This window comes from Bombina bombina, chromosome 3, assembly GCF_027579735.1.
Source record: "Bombina bombina isolate aBomBom1 chromosome 3, aBomBom1.pri, whole genome shotgun sequence".
Taxonomy (NCBI): domain Eukaryota; kingdom Metazoa; phylum Chordata; class Amphibia; order Anura; family Bombinatoridae; genus Bombina; species Bombina bombina.
Window position 1 is genome coordinate 1,154,764,524 of NC_069501.1, and position 21,482 is coordinate 1,154,786,005.

At 36.1% G+C, this 21,482-nt stretch overlaps 1 protein-coding gene across 3 annotated transcripts in view; it reads left to right on the forward strand.

Annotated features, from left to right (window-relative positions):
• The window catches only part of ALKBH8 (alkB homolog 8, tRNA methyltransferase), a 532,982-nt gene that overhangs the window by 318,446 nt on the left and 193,054 nt on the right, over window positions 1-21,482 (forward strand). For all 3 annotated transcript variants that reach the window (XM_053708559.1, XM_053708557.1, XM_053708560.1), the window contains exon 2: window positions 15,991-16,122. In XM_053708559.1, coding sequence (XP_053564534.1) covers window positions 15,991-16,122 — 132 coding nt within the window. The remainder of the gene's footprint in view (window positions 1-15,990; window positions 16,123-21,482) is intronic.

Here is a 21,482-nt window from a genome sequence, read left to right on the forward strand (position 1 = left end):
TAGTTATTAAATAGTTAATAACTATTTAATAACTATTCTACCTAGTTAAAATAAATACAAACTTGCCTATAAAATAAAAATAAACCCTAAACTAGCTACAATGTAACTATTAGTTATATTGTAGCTATCTTAGGGTTTATTTTATAGGTAAGTATTTAGTTTTAAATAGGAATAATTTAGTTAATGATAGATATTTTATTTAGATTTATTTAAATTATATTTAAGTTAGGGGGGTGTTAGGGTTAGGGTTAGACTTAGATTTAGGGGTTAATAACTTTAATATAGTGGCGGCAACGTTGGGGGCGGCAGATTAGGGGTTAATAAATGTAGGTAGGTGTCAGCGATGTTAGGGATGGCAGATTAGGGGTTAATAAATATAATGTAGGTGTCGGCGATGTTGGGGGCAGCAGATTAGGGGTTCATAAGTATAATGTAGGTGGCGGTAGTGTCCGGAGCGGCAGATTAGGGGTTAATCAATATAATGTAGGTGTCGGCGATGTCAGGGGCGGCAGATTAGGGGTTAATAAGTGTAACATTAGGGGTGTTTAGACTCAGGGTTCATGTTAGGGTGTTAGGTGTAGACATAAATGTATTTTCTCCATAGGAATCAATGGGGCTGCTTTTTTGCAGGTGTTAGGTTTTTTTTCAGCCGGCTCTCCCCCATTGATTCCTATGGGGAAATTGTGCATGAGCACGTTCAGCCAGCTCACCGCTAACGTAAGCAGCGCTTGTATTGAGGTGAGATGTGGAGCAAAATTTTGCTCTACGATCACTTTTTTGCGGTTAATGCCGGGTTTGTAAAAACCCGTAATACCAGCGCTGTCTGTAAGTGAGTGGTGAGCATAAACTGCTCGTTAGCACCGCATAGCTTCTAACGCAAAATTGTAAATTGTATATAACACTCTGCAATATACTTTCATTATTTATTTATTTCTAACAACATGGTGAGTCCACGGATCATCATCAATTACTGTTGGAAATATCACTCCTGGCCAGGACGAGGAGGCAAAGAGCACCACAGCAAAACTGTTAAGTATCACTTCCTTTCCCACAACCCCCAGTCATTCTCTTTGCCTTCAGTACAAGGAAGAGGTGACTGAAGAAGATTGGATTTCTTTCACTTCAATCAAGATTTTATTATTTTGAAAGTCAGAGTAGGTTTGCTCTGATCTTTCTTTTCAAGTTTGGGTATAGCCGTACTCCCTGTTAGTCTCTTCAATAGGGCAGTGGTGGCTTTAAAGCAGTTAGGAACTTGTAATGTGGGCCTTGCTGCATTTTCCTAACATTGTTGCTGCCCATGGCATAGAAAGCCTGAGTAGGTTTACTCTTTCTTTTCTCTACAGATCTCTGTGAGGAGGGGTATCCTCTCATATCAGGTAGGCTGTCCTCCTGCTGGACGGCTAGACTGCAGGTAAGTGCCTTTTCGTCTTCAGGATGGGAGACTGGCACTAAAAGGGTTAAGCCTTCTCTGCAACATTATGTGGGACACAAATATGCCTTAGAAGGATATTTTAGGCAGACGCAGGCAGTTTATGGTGATAGGAGACTAGGGGGTTAATATGTAATCCCCTGATCGTCTGGACTCCTGTGGAAGTTTAGAGGCACCTAAGGGTTAATGTCACCTCTATACTATTTTTATTTGATGTTTGGAAGTGTATTTTTAGCTCTTTGTCAGAAGGTTAGTTTCTTAGTTTTGAGACTTTTTGTGTAGTGACTATATGTCTTTTGACTGCGCAGTTCGATGTCGGTTTCCTAATAAGGAAGTTACCGCCACACTACTGTGTGAATAGGAGCAGCATCTGAGATCATTGAGATTGTATTTTTCTTGATACAGGGTCAAGCAGTTTTTCTGGTGGGCGCATGAAGCGCGATGTTAAAAAAATATTGCATGCTTTATTTCCATACTGTTAGCTGTGTCTCCGCCTCCTTCACAGAGAAGGAGCTGCGACGCCATTTCCGTCTCTGGCCGGGTCCGGTCATATGACCCCCGCGTCTCTCAGTCAACTCTGAATGAGAACGGAGTTTACATGTCTTTTTATTTAACAACACAATGTTAATGTGCAAATCCTATTCTATCCAAACGATATTGTAGATATAAAACGTTCTTTATCATGTTTATGGAGAATGTTTCTTAGGATATGATGTTTCTTATTTTGTTTTTGCACAATCATCTCTACATGCTCTGTGTCTGTTACAACGTCTCTTAAATTAACTTTAAATTACTGTTTTTAAAGTGACAGTATTCTTTTTCATTATAATATTTAGATATTAAAATTGAATTTAATTTTCCTCTCAGCTTTTCTTGGCAGAGAATTCTGTTTGGTTTTTAGACACAAATATTTGGCTAGATTACGAGTTTGGCGTTAGAAGCTGTGCGGTGCTAACGAGCAGTTTATGCTCGCCGCTCAGTTACAGACAGCGCGGGTATTAGGGGTTTTTCCAAACCCGGCGTTAACCGCAAAAAAGTGATTGTAGAGCAAAATTTTGCTCCACATCTCACCTCAATATCAGACCTGCTTACGTTAGCGGTGAGCTGGCTAAACATGCTCGTGCACGATTTCCACATAGGAGTCAATGGGGGAGAGCCGGCTGAAAAAAACCCTAACACCTGCAAAAAAGCAGCGTTTAGCTCCTAACGCAGCCCCATTGATTCCTATGGGGAAAATACATTTATGTCTACACCTAACACCCTAGCATGAACCCTGAGTCTAAACACCCCTAATCTTACACATATTAACCCCTAATCTGCGCCCCCGACATCGCCGACACCTACATTATATTATTAACCCCTAATCTGCCAATCTGGACACCGCCGCCACCTACATTATACTTATGAACCCCTAATCTGCTGCCCCCAATGTCGCCGCAACCTACCTACACTTCTTAACCCCTAATCTGCTGCCCCCAACGTCGCCGCCACTATATTAAAGTTATTAACCCCTAAACCTAAGTCTAACCCTAACACCCCCTAACTTAAATATAATTTAAATAAATCTAAATAAAAATAACTATCATTTACTAAATTATTCCTATTTAAAACTAAATACTTACCTATAAAATAAACCCTAAGCTAGCTACAATATAACTAATAGTTACATTGTAGCTAGCTTAGGGTTTATTTTTATTTTACAGGCAAGTTTGTATTTATTTTAACTAGGTAGAATAGTTATTAAATAGTTATTAACTATTTAATAACTACCTAGCTAAAATAAAGACAAAAGTACCTGTAAAATAAAACCTAACCTAAGTTACAATTACATCTAACACTACCACTATAATTAAATTAATTCCCTAAATTAAATAAAATGATCTAAAGTACCAAAAAACAACAACACTAAATTACAGAAAATAATAAAAAAATTACAAGATTTTTAAACTAATTACACCTAATCTAATCCCCCTAACAAAATAAAAAGCCCCCCCAAAATAAAAAAACAACAACCTAAACTACACTAAATTACAAATAGACCTTAAAAGGCCTTTTGCGGGGCATTGCCCCAAAGGAATCAGCTCTTTTACCTGTAAAAAAAATTACAAACCCCCCCCAACATTAAAACCCACCACCCACATAACCAACCCTACTCTAAAACCCACCCAATCCCCCCTTAAAAAAACCTAACACTAACCCCCTGAAGATCGACCTACCGGGAGACGTCTTCATCCAACCGAGCAGAAGTGGTCCTTTTGTTTTTATTTTAGCTAGGTAGTTATTAAATAGTTAATAACTATTTAATAACTATTCTGCCTAGTTAAAATAAATACAAAGCCTGTAAAATAAAAATAAATCCTAAGCTAGCTACAATGTAACTATTAGTTATATTCTAGCTAGCTTAGGTTTTATTTTATAAGTAAGTATTTAGTTTTAAATAGGAATAATTTAGTTAATGATAGTTATTTTATTTATATTTATTTAAATTATATTTAAGTTAGGGGGGTTAGGGTTAGACTTAGATTTAGGGGTTAATAACTTTAATATAGTGGCGGCGACATTGGGGGCGGCAGATTAGGGGTTAATAAATGTAGGTAGGTGACGGCAAATTTAGGAATTGCAGATTAGAGGTTACTATTCCCTGGAGTCTTAATGTTGTTCTTAAGGTTTTACAGCAGGCTCCGTTTGAGCCTATGCATTCCTTAGATATTAAGTTGTTATCTTGGAAATTTTGTTTCTTGCCTAAAGTTGTTTTGTTCAAGAATATTAATCAGGAAATAGTTGTTCTTTCTTTGTGTCCTAACCCTTCTTCTCATAAGGAATGCTTGTTGCATAACCTAGATGTTGTTTGTGCGCTGTTATTCTTTTTGCAGGTGACTAAGGACTTTCATCAGTCCTCTGCCTTATTTGTTTGTTTTTCTGGGAAGTGCAAGGGTCAGAAAGCTATGACTACTTCGCTTTCTGTTTGGCTGAAGAGTGTTATCCGTTTGGCCTATGAAACTGCTGGACAGCAAGCTCATGAGAAAATCACAGCTCATTCCACGAGGGCTGTCTCTTCTTCCTGGGCTTTCAAGAGTGAAGCTTCAGTGGAACAGATTTGCAAGGTTGCAACTTGGTCATCTTTGCATACTTTTTCTAAATTATATAAGTTTGATACTTTTGGGAGAAAGGTTCTTCAAGTAGTGGTGCCTTCTGTTTAGGTTACCTGTCTTGTCCCTCCCTTATCATCTGTGTCCTCTAGCTTGGGTATTGATTCCCAACAGTAATTGATGATGATCCGTGGACTCACCGTGTCATTAGAAAGAAAAGTAAATTTATGCTTACCTGATAAATGTATTTCTTTCTTGACACGGTAAATCCACGGCCCGCCTTTTTTTCAGACAATTTTTCTATGTCATATAAACCTCAGGCACCTCGTGTTATTTCCTTTCTCTTCTTTTCCTTCGGTCGAATGACTGGGGGTTGTGGGAAGGGAAGTGATACTTAACAGCTTTGCTGTGGTGCTCTTTGCCTCCTCCTGCTGGCTAGGAGTGATATTCCCAACAGTATTTGATGATGATCCGTGGACTCACCGTGTCAAGAAATAAATAAATGTATCAGGTAAGCATAAATTTTGTTTTTCCTGTAATTCCATTTTGAAATTGTGAGCTTTTCAGTTCCTATTAGAAATGGAAGTACAGAACACTGTTATATTCCACACAGCCATTGGCTGCACACTCTAGTGACCTATTTATAACTGTACCTAATTGGCCACAGCAGAGAAAGTAACCTAAGTTACAACATGGCAACTCCCATTGTTTTATAGACACTAAAACTTTAAACTTATTTTTTCAATATTTAAACAACTAATTAAACTTTAAAAAATCCATCTACATTTTATTCTCAGACTTTTCTTCAAATGCATCATTCTATCTAGCATTTGCTTAGTGTTTTATGTCCCTTTAACAAAACTGATGCTTACTGTCTGACACCAACAGCGATTCCATGGTCAGTAGAAGACATTTTTCCCCATTCTGATGTTTGCTTTGAACAACAGCTCAACCTTTTGACTTTGTCTGCATATTTTTAAGCATGAATTGATGTCACGATAGGGTGATTAGATATTTGCATTAAGGATCAGGTTTGCTAATAAAACTAATAAACTGACCACCAATGTAGATCCATTGGGGGGTAGTTATCAAGCCGTCTACCTCAAATACGCTGGAATTCCGCAGCGTATTTGAGGCGAGGCTGATTCGCCTTAGTTATCAAGCCCTAGATACCGGCAAAAGTAGAATTTTGTGACGTACGCTTCGATCCGCCGGACTCAGTCCGACACAGATCGATTCTTACGTCACTCCAGATGTTCCGCACACAAGTTCGGCACAATCTGACTACTTTTGCTAGTTATCAAAAAACTAGCAGGTACGCTCGGCACTTTTCCAGCCCAGTGTACCTGGTTTTCAAACCGCTGCCCTGGAGGCGGCGGATCCCATAGGAATCAATGGGAGTCTGACTATAGCGAAAGTTCATGTTCGCTGCTGCCCGACATCCCATCGATTCCTATGGGAAACGTCTTCACCTAACACCCTAACATGTACCCCGAGTCTAAACACCCCTAATCTGCCCCCCCTACACCGCCGCAACTAAATAAATGTATTACCCCCTAAACCGCCGCTCCTAAAAATAGCTAAAATAAAGAGAAATTTACCTGTAAAATAAATCCTAACCTAAGTTACAATTACACCTAACACTACACTATACTTTAATAAATTATTCCTATTTAAAACTAAATACTTACCTGTAAAATAAACCCTAAGATAGCTACAATGTAATTAATAATTACATTGTAGCTATTGTAGGATTTATATTTATTTTACAGGTAACTTTGTATTTATTTTAGCTAGTTAGAATAGTTATTAAATAGTTATTAACTATTTAATAACTACCTAGCTAAAAGAAATACAAAATTACCTGTAAAATAAATCCTAACCTAAGTTACAATTAAACCTAACACTACACTATCAATAAATAAATTAAATAAATTACCTACAAATAACTACAATTAAATACAATTACATAAAATAACTAAAGTACAAAAAATAAAAAAAGCTAAGTTACAAAAAATAAAAAAAATAAGTTACAAACATTTAACAAATATTACAACAATTTTAAGCTACTTACACCTAATCTAAGCCCACTAATAAAATAACAAAGCCCCCAAAATAAAAAAATTCCCTACCCTATTCTAAATTAAAAAGTTCAAAGCTCTTTTACTTTACCAGCCCTTAAAAGGGCCTTTTGCGGGGCATGCCCCAAAGAATTCTGCTCTTTTGCCTGTAAAAGAAAAATACAACCCCCCCAACATTAAAACCCACCACCCACATACCCCTAATCTAACCCAAACCCCCCTTAAATAAACCTAACACTACCCCCCTGAAGATCATCCTACCTTGAGTCGTCTTCACTCAGCCGAGCCACCGATGGAACCGAAGAGGAGATCCGGAGCGGCAGAAGTCATCATCCAAGGGGCGCTGAAGAAATCTTCCATCCGATGAAGTCATCATCCAGGCGGCGCTGAAGAAGTCTTCCATCCGGGCGATGTCATCTTCCAAGCGGCGTCTTCAATCTTCATCCATCCGAAGCGGAGCGGAGCCATCTTCAGACGAGCCGACGCGGAGCCATCCTCTTCTTCAATATTTAAACAACTAATTAAACTTTAAAAAATCCATCTACATTTTATTCTCAGACTTTTCTTTAAATGCATCATTCTATCTAGCATTTGCTTAGTGTTTTATGTCCCTTTAACAAAACTGATGCTTACTGTCTGACACCAACAGCGATTCCATGGTCAGTAGAAGACAGTTTTCCCCATTCTGATGTTTGCTTTGAACAACAGCTCAACCTTTTGACTTTGTCTGCATATTTTTAAGCATGAATTGATGTCACGATAGGGTGATTAGATATTTGCATTAAGGATCAGGTTTGCTAATAAAACTAATAAACTGACCACCAATGTAGATCCATTGGGGGGTAGTTATCAAGCCGTCTACCTCAAATACGCTGGAATTCCGCAGCGTATTTGAGGCGAGGCTGATTCGCCTTAGTTATCAAGCCCTAGATACCGGCAAAAGTAGAATTTTGTGACGTACGCTTCGATCCGCCGGACTCAGTCCGACACAGATCGATTCTTACGTCACTCCAGATGTTCCGCACACAAGTTCGGCACAATCTGACTACTTTTGCTAGTTATCAAAAAACTAGCAGGTACGCTCGGCACTTTTCCGGCCCAGTGTACCTGGTTTTCAAACCGCTGCCCTGGAGGCGGCGGATCCCATAGGAATCAATGGGAGTCTGACTATAGCGAAAGTTCATGTTCGCTGCTGCCCGACATCCCATTGATTCCTATGGGAAACGTCTTAACCTAACACCCTAACATGTACCCCGAGTCTAAACACCCCTAATCTGCCCCCCCCCCCCTACACCGCCGCAACTAAATGTATTACCCCCTAAACCGCCGCTCCCGGAGCCCACCACAACTATATTAAACATGTTAACCCCCTATACCGGCGTCCCCGGAGCCCCCCGCAACTTAATAAAGTTACTAACCCCTAAATCGCCGCTCCTAGACCCCGCCGCAACTCTTATAAATGTATTAACCCCTAAACCGCCTCTCCCGGACCCCGCCGCCACCTACATTATACCTAGTAACCCCTATCCTGCCCCCCCTATACCGCCGCCACCTAGAATTAAGTTATTAACCCCTATCCTGTTGATACCGTACCTCGCCGCACCTAAATAAATAGTTTAACCCCTAAACCGCCGCTCCCGGACCCCACCGCAACCTATCTTAAACTTATTAACCCCTAATCTGCCCCCCCTACACCGTCGCCACCTATAATAAATTTATTAACCCCTATCCTGCCCCCCCTACACCGCCACCACTGTAATAAAATTATTAACCCCTATCCTGCCCCCCCATACCGCCGCCACTGTAATACAATTATTAACCCCTAAACCTAAGTCTAACACTAACCCTAACACCCCCCTAACTTAAATATTAATTAAATACATCTAAATAAATTTAACTCTTATTAACTAAATTAATCCTATTTAAAACTAAATACTTACCTTTAAAATAAACCCTAATATAGCTACAATATAAATAATAATTATATTGTAGCTATCTTAGGATTTATTTTTATTTTACAGGCAACTTTCAATTTATTTTAACTAGGTACAATAGCTATTAAATAGTTATTAACTATTTAATAGCTACCTAGCTAAAATAAAGAGAAATTTACCTGTAAAATAAATCCTAACCTAAGTTACAATTACACCTAACACTACACTATACTTTAATAAATTATTCCTATTTAAAACTAAATACTTACCAGTAAAATAAACCCTAAGATAGCTACAATGTAATTAATAATTACATTGTAGCTATTGTAGGATTTATATTTATTTTACAGGTAACTTTGTATTTATTTTAGCTAGTTAGAATAGTTATTAAATAGTTATTAACTATTTAATAACTACCTAGCTAAAAGAAATACAAAATTACCTGTAAAATAAATCCTAACCTAAGTTACAATTAAACCTAACACTACACTATCAATAAATAAATTAAATAAATTACCTACAAATAACTACAATTAAATACAATTACATAAACTAACTAAAGTACAAAAAATAAAAAAAGCTAAGTTACAAAAAATAAAAAAAATAAGTTACAAACATTTAACAAATATTACAACAATTTTAAGCTACTTACACCTAATCTAAGCCCCCTAATAAAATAACAAAGCCCCCCAAAATAAAAAAATTCCCTACCCTATTCTAAATTAAAAAGTTCAAAGCTCTTTTACTTTACCAGCCCTTAAAAGGGCCTTTTGCGGGGCATGCCCCAAAGAATTCTGCTCTTTTGCCTGTAAAAGAAAAATACAACCCCCCCAACATTAAAACCCACCACCCACATACCTCTAATCTAACCCAAACCCCCCTTAAATCTGTTCTGATCAGCCAATAGAATGCGAGCTCAATCTGATTGGCTGATTGTATCAGCCAATCAGATTTTTCCTACCTTAATTTCGATTGGCTGATAGAATCCTATCAGCCAATCGGAATTGAAGGGACTCCATCTTGGATGACGTCCCTTAAAGGAATATCCATTCGTCGGTAGTCGTCGGGAAGAAGAGGATGGCTCCGCCTCGGCTCGTCTGAAGATGGCTCCGCTCCGGATGGATGAAGATTGAAGACGCCGCTTGGAAGATGACATCGCCCGGATGGAAGACTTCTTCAGCGCCGCCTGGATGATGACTTCATCGGATGGAAGATTTCTTCAGCGCCCCTTGGATGATGACTTCTGCCGCTCCGGATCTCCTCTTCGGTTCCATCGGTGGCTCGGCTGAGTGAAGACGACTCCAGGTAGGATGATCTTCAGGGGGGTAGTGTTAGTTTTTTTAAGGGGGGTTTGGGTTAGATTAGGGGTATGTGGGTGGTGGGTTTTAATGTTGGGGGGTTGTATTTTTCTTTTACAGGCAAAAGAGCAGAATTCTTTGGGGCATGCCCCGCAAAAGGCCCTTTTAAGGGCTGGTAAGGTAAAAGAGCTTTGAACTTTTTAATTTAGAATAGGGTAGGGAATTTTTTTATTTTGGGGGGCTTTGTTATTTTATTAGGGGGCTTAGATTAGGTGTAAGTAGCTTAAAATTGTTGTAATATTTGTTAAATGTTTGTAACTTATTTTTTTTATTTTTTGTAACAGCTTTTTTTATTTTTTGTACTTTAGTTAATGTAATTGTATTTAATTGTAGTTATTTGTAGGTAATTTATTTAATTAATTTAATGATAGTGTAGTGTTAGGTTTAATTGTAACTTAGGTTAGGATTTATTTTACAGATAATTTTGTATTTCTTTTAGCTAGGTAGTTATTAAATAGTTAATAACTATTTAATAACTATTCTGACTAGCTAAAATAAATACAAAGTTACCTGTAAAAATTATTAATTACATTGTAGCTATCTTAGGGTTTATTTTACAGGTAAGTATTTAGTTTTAAATAGGAATAATTTATTAAAGTGTAGTGTTAGGTGTAATTGTAACTTAGGTTAGGATTTATTTTACAGGTAAATTTCTCTTTATTTTAACTAGGTAGCTATTAAATAGTTAATAACTTTTATATTAAGTTAGGGGGGTGTTAGGGTTAGTGTTAAACTTAGGTTTAGGGGTTAATAATTTTATTACAGTGGCGGCGGTGTAGTGCGGGGCAGGATAGGGGTTAATAAATTTATTATAGGTGGCTACGGTGTAGGGGGGGGCAGATTAGGAGTTAATAAATTTATTATAGGTGGCGACGGTGTAGGGGGGGCAGATTAGGGATTAATAAGTTTAATATAGGTTGCGGCGGGGTCCGGGAGCGGTGGTTTAGGGGTTAAACTATTTAGTTGCAGCGAGGTCCGGGATCAGCAGGATAGGGGTTAATAACTATTATAGAGGTTGGCGGTATAGGGGGGGCAGGATAGGGGTTACTAGGTATAATGTAGGTGGCGGCGGGGTCCAGGAGCGGCGGTTTAGGGGTTAATACATTTATAAGAGTTGCGGCGGGGTCTAGGAGCGGCGGTTTAGGGGTTAATAACTTTATTGAGTTGCGGGGGGCTCCGGGGGCGCCGGTATAGGGGGTAGAATAGTGTAGTTTAGTGTGGGTGTTTAGTGACAGGCTAGCAATAAAGCTGTAAAAAAGCCGAAGAGCAGCAAGATCGGATGAGTGATAACTCTCACAGTCTGCTGCTCATCGCCCCGTACTTGGTGCGCGGCTGTTTGACAGCTTTTTTGATAACTTAGGCGAACATATTCAGGTCCGCGGCAGCGATGGTAGGCGAGCTTAGGCGGGCGTATTGGACCGGCGAAGGCAGGTAAAGTAGACGCGTTGATAAGTACCCCTCATTGTCTCTGAGATGATATCATATATTTTTAATTTAAAACTGGGTGTGTTGAATGTATTTCTTTTAATGCAAACCAATACCAGGGGAATAAAGTTGGATAACAGGAAAATTGTTTAAAATTGTATTTTCCATCTGAATCGTGAAAGAAAAAGTTTTCATATCCATTTGCAGGGTGGAAGTGTTTTCTAATCTTATAGCACCACCAAGTGGTAGCTAGCTATAACTGCATCACACTTTACAGTTCCAATTCACCAGTGTTTTACACATTGCATACTACACAGTGTTGATAGCTATAATATTTACCAAAACAGACTTCATTTTACATTGAATCCATTGTCACTGGTAAGTCCGATGTGTGTTAATTAAAAATATCTTGTACCAACATCAAATGTTTAATTTAAACTGAAACTTGCAGGAGATACATGGTATCCAGACATCCCAACCTGCAAAAACTCATTTCAGGGAGGTGGCTTTACCCGCTACTGCGCCGCCACCCTCCCCCCCCCAGTTATATATTGGATACCTTGAAACCCTGAATAAGATAGAGACTTATCATTAAAGTAGCTTCCCACTAAAGTCACATTAAAAAAGTAGCTTTATTGCACAACCACATACAACAAACCTATTTTCCATTGATCGTACACTTGTTGAAAGCTTACATATTTTAGAATATAAAGTTTAATTACATGCAGTAAATAAGGTAGTATTTGTGTTTTGTTTTTATTAGAATAAGTGGGGGCTTTTTGTCTACTGATTTGAGGGTTCTATAACGTCGCAGCAACTAAAGGCTTTCCTTAAAGAAACACTTTTCCTGATTTGGGCCACATTGGATCATAGTACTTGGAGTTTCAGGGACATTGCATTTCATTTGCTGGCATCAGGGAGCCGTTGTTGCAATCAGGGAGACTCCCTGAACTTCAGGGAGAGTTGGGATGTTGTCTGGGTATCCATTCTATAAGCCAACAGTGACAACTTCAACAACTGTATTAGTTGACAATGACAAACATCCAAAAGCCTGATAAGGAAAAAAAACATTAAAATGACTTTGGAAAGCCTGAGAAAACCTGTTTCTGTTTTAGCCAAACTAAAAGTGTCCTGTTAAATTGTATTCGTGTTTTGGTGTCTTAATACGGCATACATTTAACACTTTGCATTGGTAATATTAAATGATACATTGTATAATGAAAAATACTCTACAATATACTTTCATTATTTATTTTGTTCCCTTTTTTGCAATTCCATTCTGAAATTGTGAGCTTTTCAGTTCCTGTTAGAAATAAAAGTACAGATCATTGTTATATTCCACACAGTCATTGGCTGCACACTCTAGTGACATATTTATAACTGTCTCTAATTGGCCACAGCAGAGAAGGTAACCTAAGTTACAACATGGCAGCTCCCATTGTTTTATAGACACTAAAACTTTACACTTCTTTTGTCAATATTTAAACAGCTAATGAAACTTTTTTAAACTTTATTTCTCAGACTAATCTTTTCTTTGAATGCATCCAGGGCCGGATTGGGCCGCCGGGATACCGGGAAAAATCCTGGTGGACCGGGAGAGGCTGGGCTGGGGCAGCTGCAGAAGTGTATGTGTCCTGTATGTAGCCCATAATACACGCCCACCTGCCACTTTTGCTTGATTGACATTACAAATAGCCAATCCCATCTCTATTTAAAGCTTTCATTGCGTACGTTCTCCATAAACTTTATCACTATAGCCTATGGAGAAATATGTCAAGAGAAGGGCAGGCGGGTTGCACCACAATGGGCGGGAACAGTCGGGCAAAGGGGAGGAATATGATAGGCTAGCAAGTTTGGACCTGAATTATTATGGTGGCCGCCGCTGCGGTCGAGTATGTCGGCAGAACTGTTACTGCTGGTGGAGGCGAAGGTGAGATCGGGTGGGGAACAGCCCCGTGCAGGAATTGTGGGGCACCACTATTCTCCCACAGGTTAACACCTCTGTGAAACTCTACAGTACTCTTTCGTTATAGGCCAGCAAATACCCCTCCACTCTAGCTATAACACTTAATTACCCCATCTCCTGTTTTCTGACCCTCTGTGTTCCTCCTACCCACTCAGTATCCCTAATGCTGCCTTATAGGACGCATTCTTTTCTGTCTATTTGATAGCGTTATACTCCTTGATGTGCTCTTCCATTCTGTCTTTAACGTTAGTGCAATTATTTCAAGCCTCCCGCGGCTCTTTGTCATTCCATCATTTTGTGTTGTCAGGAATAAAAACGCAGTTAACCTGAATGAGGTCTGAACACATCTTGTTTCATGAATACCATGGCCCACTAAATGAACACTTTTGTGATTAAATGGCATATATATTTATTTATTTAAGGCAGCGGGATTCTGTGTGCATAATTGTAATGTAGTTTTAGTGAAACAGTATAGTGTGATGTAACATCACACAATACTGTTTCACTAAAATTTGATGTATGTTTAATATAAATACCATGTTGTTATGTGGGTAGTGCAGGGTGTAGCACCGCTGTAAGGGATTGGTGGGGAGATCGGCTTCTGCGTTGCCTGCATTTGATTTATGCAGGTTTAATATGTGGGATAAAACCATGGGGCATAGTTGGATGGGTTGAAGGGGGTGGCGCTTAGCTGGAGGGGACGGGGTGGGGTCGGTCTATACAAATATCCAGGGCCGGTCTGATTTCCCACTCCGGCCCTGAATGCATCATTCTATCTAGCATTTATTTAGTGTTAAATGTCCCTTTTAGGTCTGCTATTGCAACACATTTTACAGTACAAAGTGACTTAAAAATAAGGCTGCATTAGTATTTTCTAAAACAAAGATTGGCAAATTGATCTTGCCTGCTGGTGCTGATGTCTGAGTGTGCTGATTGGTAATTATGCTCTGATTCATGAACTTGATTGACAATGACAGGCAGTGACCTAATATGATATCAAACTAGGGACTTAAGTTACTGAACTTGAAGTTGTCTTTTTTTAGAGCACTTTGTATGCTGAGTTTGTAGTCTCAACATTATATTGGAACAGAAAGGGAGCTGTTGCTGTATTGGTTCTACAGAGAATGTTCCTTTAGTAGATTGTGACCAACAAAATCAATTTTTTTATTACATTAGCTTTCAAGACCTCACTGGTTTACATCTGAAGAAGAGACCTGTGAGGTCTTGAAAACAGCTATAAATATGTATATCTATATCATTCAATTTTATACCGGTGTGTCCTGTGCATACATAGAGGCCTTATTGTTATTTGTATACTGTCCTTGTATAAAGGTTGTTTTTTATTTCTCTTCTCTTTTGTTGCGGAACATACGCTCATTCAGCTTGCTGCTGCATCTTGCTGCTATCGGAGTTCTTATCCTTGTAATGTTTTTATAGTTGCATTTTTGTGAGGTTTTTTTTTTCTTAATTACTCCTTACTAGGGTTGTTTTTCCTTCTCCCATATTGTATCTCATATTTTACTCCAGTGTTCTTCACTAAAAATGTTACTGGACATAAAGCCTTTTAAAGCAGCCGGGGGGGGGGGGGGGGGGTGTAATACTTTCTAATATTATAACATTTTCTGCACAAATTAATTGCAGAATTTAACATAAATGTATTTAATGTTAATTTGTACAAAAATAGCTTTAGGTATGTGCAGAATTAATTATTTGGATATTCTTTTACAAATATGGCTGCGGGTAGCAGCATTCGTCTATTTTCGGCGCTCAATACATTAGTGTTAAAGTGCAACACACAAATATCTGTGCAAATCCAGATTTTTGTGTGTTACATGTTAAAGGGATTTACTCCTGTTATGAAATTCCCTTAATTTTCTTGGTATCTTTATTTAAAAAAAGCAGGAATGTAAGCTTAAGAGGGGCGTTTTTGGTTCAGCACACTGGGTAGCGCTTGCTGATTGGTTGCTACATTTAGCCACCAACCAGCAAGTGCTACCCAGGTTCTGAACCAAAAATGGTCCGGCTCCTAAGCTTACATTCCTGCTTTTTAAATAAAGATACAAAGAGAATGAAGAAAAAATGATAATAGGAGTAAATTAGACAGTTGCTGAAAATCACATCTGAATCATGAAAGAAAAAAATTTGGTTTCATATCCCTTTAATATTATCTTGCACCCAAAATAGCCAAATGCTGCTACCCGCAGCCATATTTGGAATTTGTTTGACAAACAAATATCTGATTAACAAACTTTAAACATACCTACTTAATATTGGCTAAAATTTTAATCGGGTGGTCTGTAAAAATTAGCCATGTGTTTCACCAATAAAAAAGGTATTGGAGAGAACACTTTCTATGCTACTGTATTAGTGAAATTGTCACAGACAAGGCTATTCATTCACCATTATCGCTTTAAAGTGGAGTATTGTACTGACATGTATTTAAGAAATATATTGTCTTAAATTGTTTGTAACTCTGTTTAAACCACTATAAAAATTATTAAACAATATTTTGCCTGTTATCTCTTTAACTTCATACAGAAAGTGTTCATATCATTGTACTGTACAGTATTAGCTATAAATATTATATATATATATATATATATATATATACACATACATACAGTATATATATATTAGTGTTGTTATGACATAAAGACAAAACAGCTTTTTTTTTTGGTTATTCTGAATTTATTCATATTTTATAATAGACAATGGACCTTAACAATGGATTAAGAACAAAACTAAGCAAAGAGGAGAAGAAACTGATGAAGAAACAAACAAAGGCCAAGAACGTTCTGCTAAGACATGAAGGCATCAAAACTGTGTCACATCCCTCAAAGGTACATCAGGGTTGTTACATAACCATAGAATATTAGTGATAAAATAAATGTACCTCAGGGTTGTTACATAACTATAGAATTTTACATCTAAAATAAAGGTACCTCAGGGTTTTACTTAAAGTCAAGGTAAACTAGAGGATTTCTAGGTGGGGGAAGCTACTCTAGCTGTGAAAAGAGAAAAAGGTCATTTGTTTAACAAAACGGCTGCTTTGTAAACTTTGATGAATGAAAGTGCCCCTGTTTTTAATAGTATTTACCTTCACTTTAACCATAGAATATTACATCTAAAATAAAGATACCTCAGGGTTGTTACATAACCATAGAATATTAGTGATAAATTAAGTTACCTCTGGGTTTTTAAATAACCATAGAATATTAGTGATAAAATAAAGGTACATCAGGAGTGTTACATAACCATAGAATATTAGTGATAAAATAAAGGTACCTCAGGGTTGTTACATAACCATAGAATATTAGATCTAAAATGAAGGTACCTCAGGGTTGTTACATAACATAGAATATTAGTGATAAAATAAAGATACCTCAGGGTTGTTACATAACCATATAATAGTCCTAAAATAAAGGTACCTCAGGGTTGTTACATAACATAGAATATTAGTGATAAAATAAAGATACCTCAGGGTTGTTACATAACCATAGAATATTAGTTCTAAAATAAAGGTACATAAGGGTTTTTACATAACCATAGAATATTAGTTCTAAAATAAAGGTACCTGAGGGTTGTTACATAACCATAGAATATTAGATCTAAAATGAAGGTACCTCAGGGTTGTTACATAACATAGAATATTAGTGATAAAATAAAGATACCTCAGGGTTGTTACATAACCATATAATAGTCCTAAAATAAAGGTACCTCAGGGTTGTTACATAACCATAGAATATTAGTGATAAAATAAAGGTACCTCAGGGTTGTTACATAACCATAGAATATTAGATCTAAAATGAAGGTACCTCAGGGTTGTTACATAACCATATAATAGTCCTAAAATAAAGGTACCTCAGGGTTGTTACATAACCATAGAATATTAGTGATAAAATAAAGATACCTCAGGGTTGTTACATAACCATAAAATATTAGTGATAAATTAAGTTACCTCTGGGTTTTTAAATAACCATAGAATATTAGTGATAAAATAAAGGTACATCAGGAGTGTTACATAACCATAGAATATTAGTGATAAAATAAAGGTACCTCAGGGTTGTTACATAACCATAGAATATTAGATCTAAAATTAAGGTACCTCAGGGTTGTTACATAACATAGAATATTAGTGATAAAATAAAGATACCTCAGGGTTGTTACATAACCATATAATAGTCCTAAAATAAAGGTACCTCAGGGTTGTTACATAACATAGAATATTAGTGATAAAATAAAGATACCTCAGGGTTGTTACATAACCATATAATAGTCCTAAAATAAAGGTACCTCAGGGTTGTTACATAACATAGAATATTAGTGATAAAATAAAGATACCTCAGGGTTGTTACATAACCATATAATAGTCCTAAAATAAAGGTACCTCAGGGTTGTTACATAACATAGAATATTAGTGATAAAATAAAGGTACCTCAGGGTTGTTACATAACCATAGAATATTAGTTCTAAAATAAAGGTACATAAGGGTTTTTACATAACCATAGAATATTAGATCTAAAATGAAGGTACCTCAGGGTTGTTACATAACATAGAATATTAGTGATAAAATAAAGATACCTCAGGGTTGTTACATAAACATAGAATATTAGTGATAAAATAAAGGTACATCAGGAGTGTTACATAACCATAGAATATTAGTGATAAAATAAAGGTACCTCAGGGTTGTTACATAACCATAGAATATTAGATCTAAAATGAAGGTACCTCAGGGTTGTTACATAACATAGAATATTAGTGATAAAATAAAGATACCTCAGGGTTGTTACATAACCATATAATAGTCCTAAAATAAAGGTACCTCAGGGTTGTTACATAACATAGAATATTAGTGATAAAATAAAGATACCTCAGGGTTGTTACATAACCATATAATAGTCCTAAAATAAAGGTACCTCAGGGTTGTTACATAACATAGAATATTAGTGATAAAATAAAGATACCTCAGGGTTGTTACATAAACATAGAATATTAGTGATAAAAGAAAGGTACATCAGGGTTGTTACATAACCATAGAATATTAGTGATAAAATAAAGGTACCTCAGGGTTGTTACATAACCATAGAATATTAGATCTAAAATGAAGGTACCTCAGGGTTGTTACATAACATAGAATATTAGTGATAAAATAAAGATACCTCAGGGTTGTTACATAACCATATAATAGTTCTAAAATAAAGGTACCTCAGGGTTGTTACATAACCATAGAATATTAGATATAAAATAAAGGTACCTCAGGGTTGTTACATAACCATAGAATATTAGATCTAAAATGAAGGTACCTCAGGGTTGTTACATAACATAGAACATTAGTGATAAAATAAAGATACCTCAGGGTTGTTACATAACCATATAATAGTCCTAAAATAAAGGTACCTCAGGGTTGTTATATAACATAGAATATTAGTGATAAAATAAAGATACCTCAGGGTTGTTACATAAACATAGAATATTAGTGATAAAATAAAGGTACATCAGGGTTGTTACATAACCATAGAATATTAGTGATAAAATAAAGGTACCTCAGGGTTGTTACATAACCATAGAATATTAGATCTAAAATGAAGGTACCTCAGGGTTGTTACATAACCATATAATAGTTCTAAAATAAAGGTACTTCAGGGTTGTTACATAACCATAGAATATTAGATATAAAATAAAGGTACCTCAGGGCTGTTACATAACCATAGAATATTAGATCTAAAATAAAGGTACCTCAGGGTTGTTACATAACATAGAATATTAGTGATAAAATAAAGATACCTCAGGGTTGTTACATAACCATAGAATATTAGTTCTAAAGTAAAGGTACCTCAGGGTTGTTACATAACATAGAATATTAGTGATAAAATAAAGATACCTCAGGGTTGTTACATAAACATAGAATATTAGTGATAAAATAAAGGTACCTAAGGGTTGTTACATAACCATAGAATATTAGTGATAAAATAAAGGTACTTCAGGGTTGTTACATAACCATAGAATATTAGTTCTAAAATAAAGGTACCTAGGGGTTGTTACATAACCATAGAATATTAGATCTAAAATAAAGGTACATGAGGGTTGTTACATAACCATAGAATATTAGTGATAAAATAAAGGTACCTAGGGGTTGTTACATAACCATAGAATATTAGATCTAAAATAAAGGTACCTGAGGGTTATTACATAACCATAGAATATTAGTGATAAAATAAAGGTACCTAGGGGTTGTTACATAACCATAGAATATTAGTGATAAAATAAAGGTACCTCATGGTTGTTACATAACCATAGAATATTAGATCTAAAATAAAGGTACCTGAGGGTTGTTACATAACCATAGAATATTAGATCTAAAATAAAGGTACCTAGGGGTTGTTACATAACCATAGAATATTAGATCTAAAATAAAGGTACCTGAGGGTTGTTACATAACCATAGAATATTAGTGATAAAATAAAGGTACCTCAGGGTTGTTACATAACCATAGAATATTAGTTCTAAAATAAAGGTACCTGAGGGTTGTTACATAACCATAGAATATTAGTTCTAAAATAAAGGTACCTCAGGGTTGTTACATAACCATAGAATATTAGTTCTAAAATAAAGGTACCTAGGGGTTGTTACATAACCATAGAATATTAGATCTAAAATAAAGGTACCTGAGGGTTGTTACATAACCATAGAATATTAGTGATAAAATAAAGGTACCTCAGGGTTGTTACATAACCATAGAATATTAGTTCTAAAATAAAGGTACCTCAGGGTTGTTACATAACCATAGAATATTCGATCTAAAATAAAGGTACCTGAGGGTTGTTACATAACCATAGAATATTAGTGATAAAATAAAGGTACCTAGGGGTTGTTACATAACTATAGAATATTAGTGATAAAATAAAGATACCTCAGGGTTGTTACATAACCATAGAATATTAGTGATAAAATAAAGGTACCTCAGGGTTGTTACATAACCATAGAATATTAGTGATAAAATAAAGGCACCTCAGGTTTGTTACATAACCATAGAATATTAGTGATAAAATAAAGGTACCTCATGGTTGTTACATAACCATAGAATATTTCATCTAAAATAAAGGTACCTAGGGGTTGTTACATAACTATAGTTTATTAGTGATAAAATAAAGATACCTCAGGGTTGTTACATAACCATAGAATATTAGTGATAAAATAAAGGTACCTCAGGGTTGTTACATAACCATAGAATATTAGTGATAAAATAAAGGCACCTCAGGGTTGTTACATAACCATAGAATATTAGTGATAAAATAAAGGTACCTCATGGTTGTTACATAACCATAGAATATTTCATCTAAAATAAAGGTACCTAGGGGTTGTTACATAACTATAGAATATTAGTGATAAAATAAAGATACCTCAGGGTTGTTACATAACCATAGAATATTAGTGATAAAATAAAGGTACCTCAGGGTTGTTACATAACCATAGAATATTAGTGATAAAATAAAGGTACCTCAGGGTTGTTACATAACCATAGAATGTTAGTGATAAAATAAAGGTACCTCAGGGTTGTTACATAACCATAGAATATTAGTGATAAAATAAAGGTACCTCAGGGTTGTTACATAACTATAGAATATTAGTGATAAAATAAAGGTACCTCAGGCTTGTTACATAACCATAGAATATTAGTGATAAAATAAAAGGTACCTAGGGGTTGTTACATAACTATAGAATATTAGTGATACAATAAAGGTACCTCAGGGTTGTTACATAACCATAGAATATTAGTGATAAAATAAAGGTACCTCAGGCTTGTTACATAACCATAGAATATTAGTTATAAAATAAAGGTACCTAGGGGTTGTTACATAACCATAGAATATTAGTGATAAAATAAAGGTACCTAGGGGTTGTTACATAACTATATAATATTAGTGATAAAATAATAAGTACCTCAGGGTTGTTACATAACCATAGAATATTACATCTAAAATAAAGATACCTGAGGGTTTTACATAACCATAGAGTATTAGTTCTAACACCTGTGCACAGCAGCACCAACCAGTAGCAGGAAATCCACCTGTTTTACACATTACTTCTAGCCCTTTTAGTAAAATGCTGAAATGTCAGATAAAAAAGGTCTGTTGCACACGTGTTCCTTTTCATCATGAAGACAAATGTCATACAATACGCATTAGTGCCTATATAAGGT